The sequence below is a fragment of the Eimeria mitis genome, genomic scaffold, assembly GCF_000499745.2.
Source record: "Eimeria mitis Houghton genomic scaffold, Emh_scaff573, whole genome shotgun sequence".
Classification (NCBI taxonomy): Eukaryota; Apicomplexa; class Conoidasida; order Eucoccidiorida; family Eimeriidae; genus Eimeria; species Eimeria mitis.
The window spans coordinates 1,506-2,454 of NW_013573980.1; the positions used below are offsets into that span (position 1 = coordinate 1,506).

At 54.0% G+C, this 949-nt stretch overlaps 1 protein-coding gene across 1 annotated transcript in view; it reads right to left on the bottom strand.

Annotated features, from left to right (window-relative positions):
- The window catches only part of EMH_0016590 (uncharacterized protein), a gene marked incomplete at both ends in the record, with an annotated part of 4,243 nt that overhangs the window by 881 nt on the left and 2,413 nt on the right, over positions 1 to 949 (bottom strand). The window contains one exon of the mRNA XM_013500676.1: positions 1 to 881. Coding sequence (XP_013356130.1) covers positions 1 to 881 — 881 coding nt within the window. The remainder of the gene's footprint in view (positions 882 to 949) is intronic.

The window sequence follows — 949 nt, forward strand, 5'->3', positions numbered from 1 at the left end:
ATGTCTTCTTCTATTGTTCTGTGTATGTGAATGTACACTTCTGCTGTTGCTGCTGCTGCTGCAGCAGCTGCTGCTGCTGCTGCTGCTGCTACTGCTGCTGCTACTGCTGCTGCTACTGCTACTGCTACTACTGCTGCTGCTTCTGCTACTGCTACTGCTGCTGCTACTGCTGCTGCTGCTGCTGCTGCTGCAGCAGGAGAGTTTACCTCCGCAGTTGTCTGGGTCTAGGGCCCCAGCAGCAGAAGCAAAAGGGGGCTCAAAGTCAGGTGTCTCCTTTTCTATTTCACATATACTGTCTCCTGTCTCTGCTTCTGCTGCTGCTGCTGCTGCTGCTGCTGCTGCTGCTGCTGCTGCTGGGTCTGCTTCTGCTGCTGCTCCGTCGGCTGCTGCTCCTCTATAGTCAAACGGGTTGAAGGATATCCTGCTGCTGCTGCTGCTGCTGCTGCTGCTGCTGTCTTGGCCGTTACCCCACATGCGGGGGGCCCTCTTCCCCCCTCCCTGCTGCTGCTGCTGTTGCTGCTCTTGCTGCTGCTGCTGCTGCTGCTGCTGCTGCTGCTGCTGCTGCTGCTCGTGCTGGTGGGGTTTATAGGGTAGCCTGTCTATCCATAGACGGCCCCCTCGCCCTCTCCTCCTGATGAAGCAGAAGTTGCTGCGGGTTGGTTTGTTTATAGAGTTATCTTCTGCTGCTGCTGCTGCTGCTGCTGCTGCTGCTGCTGCTGTGTCTCCTGCTGCTGCTGCTGCTGCTGCTGCCGCCTGCTGCTGCTGCTGCTGCTGCTGCTGCTGCTGTGCTGCTAGCAGCAACGGCTCAGATATAGGCAGCAAAGAGGCAGGCAAGGGAGAACCCAATGCGTAGGTAGACGGCAGACGGTAGTGCCGGTTTTCTGTTTATAAAAAAAAAAAAAAAAAAAAAAAAAAAAAAAAAAAAAAAAAAAAAAAAAAAAAAAAAAAA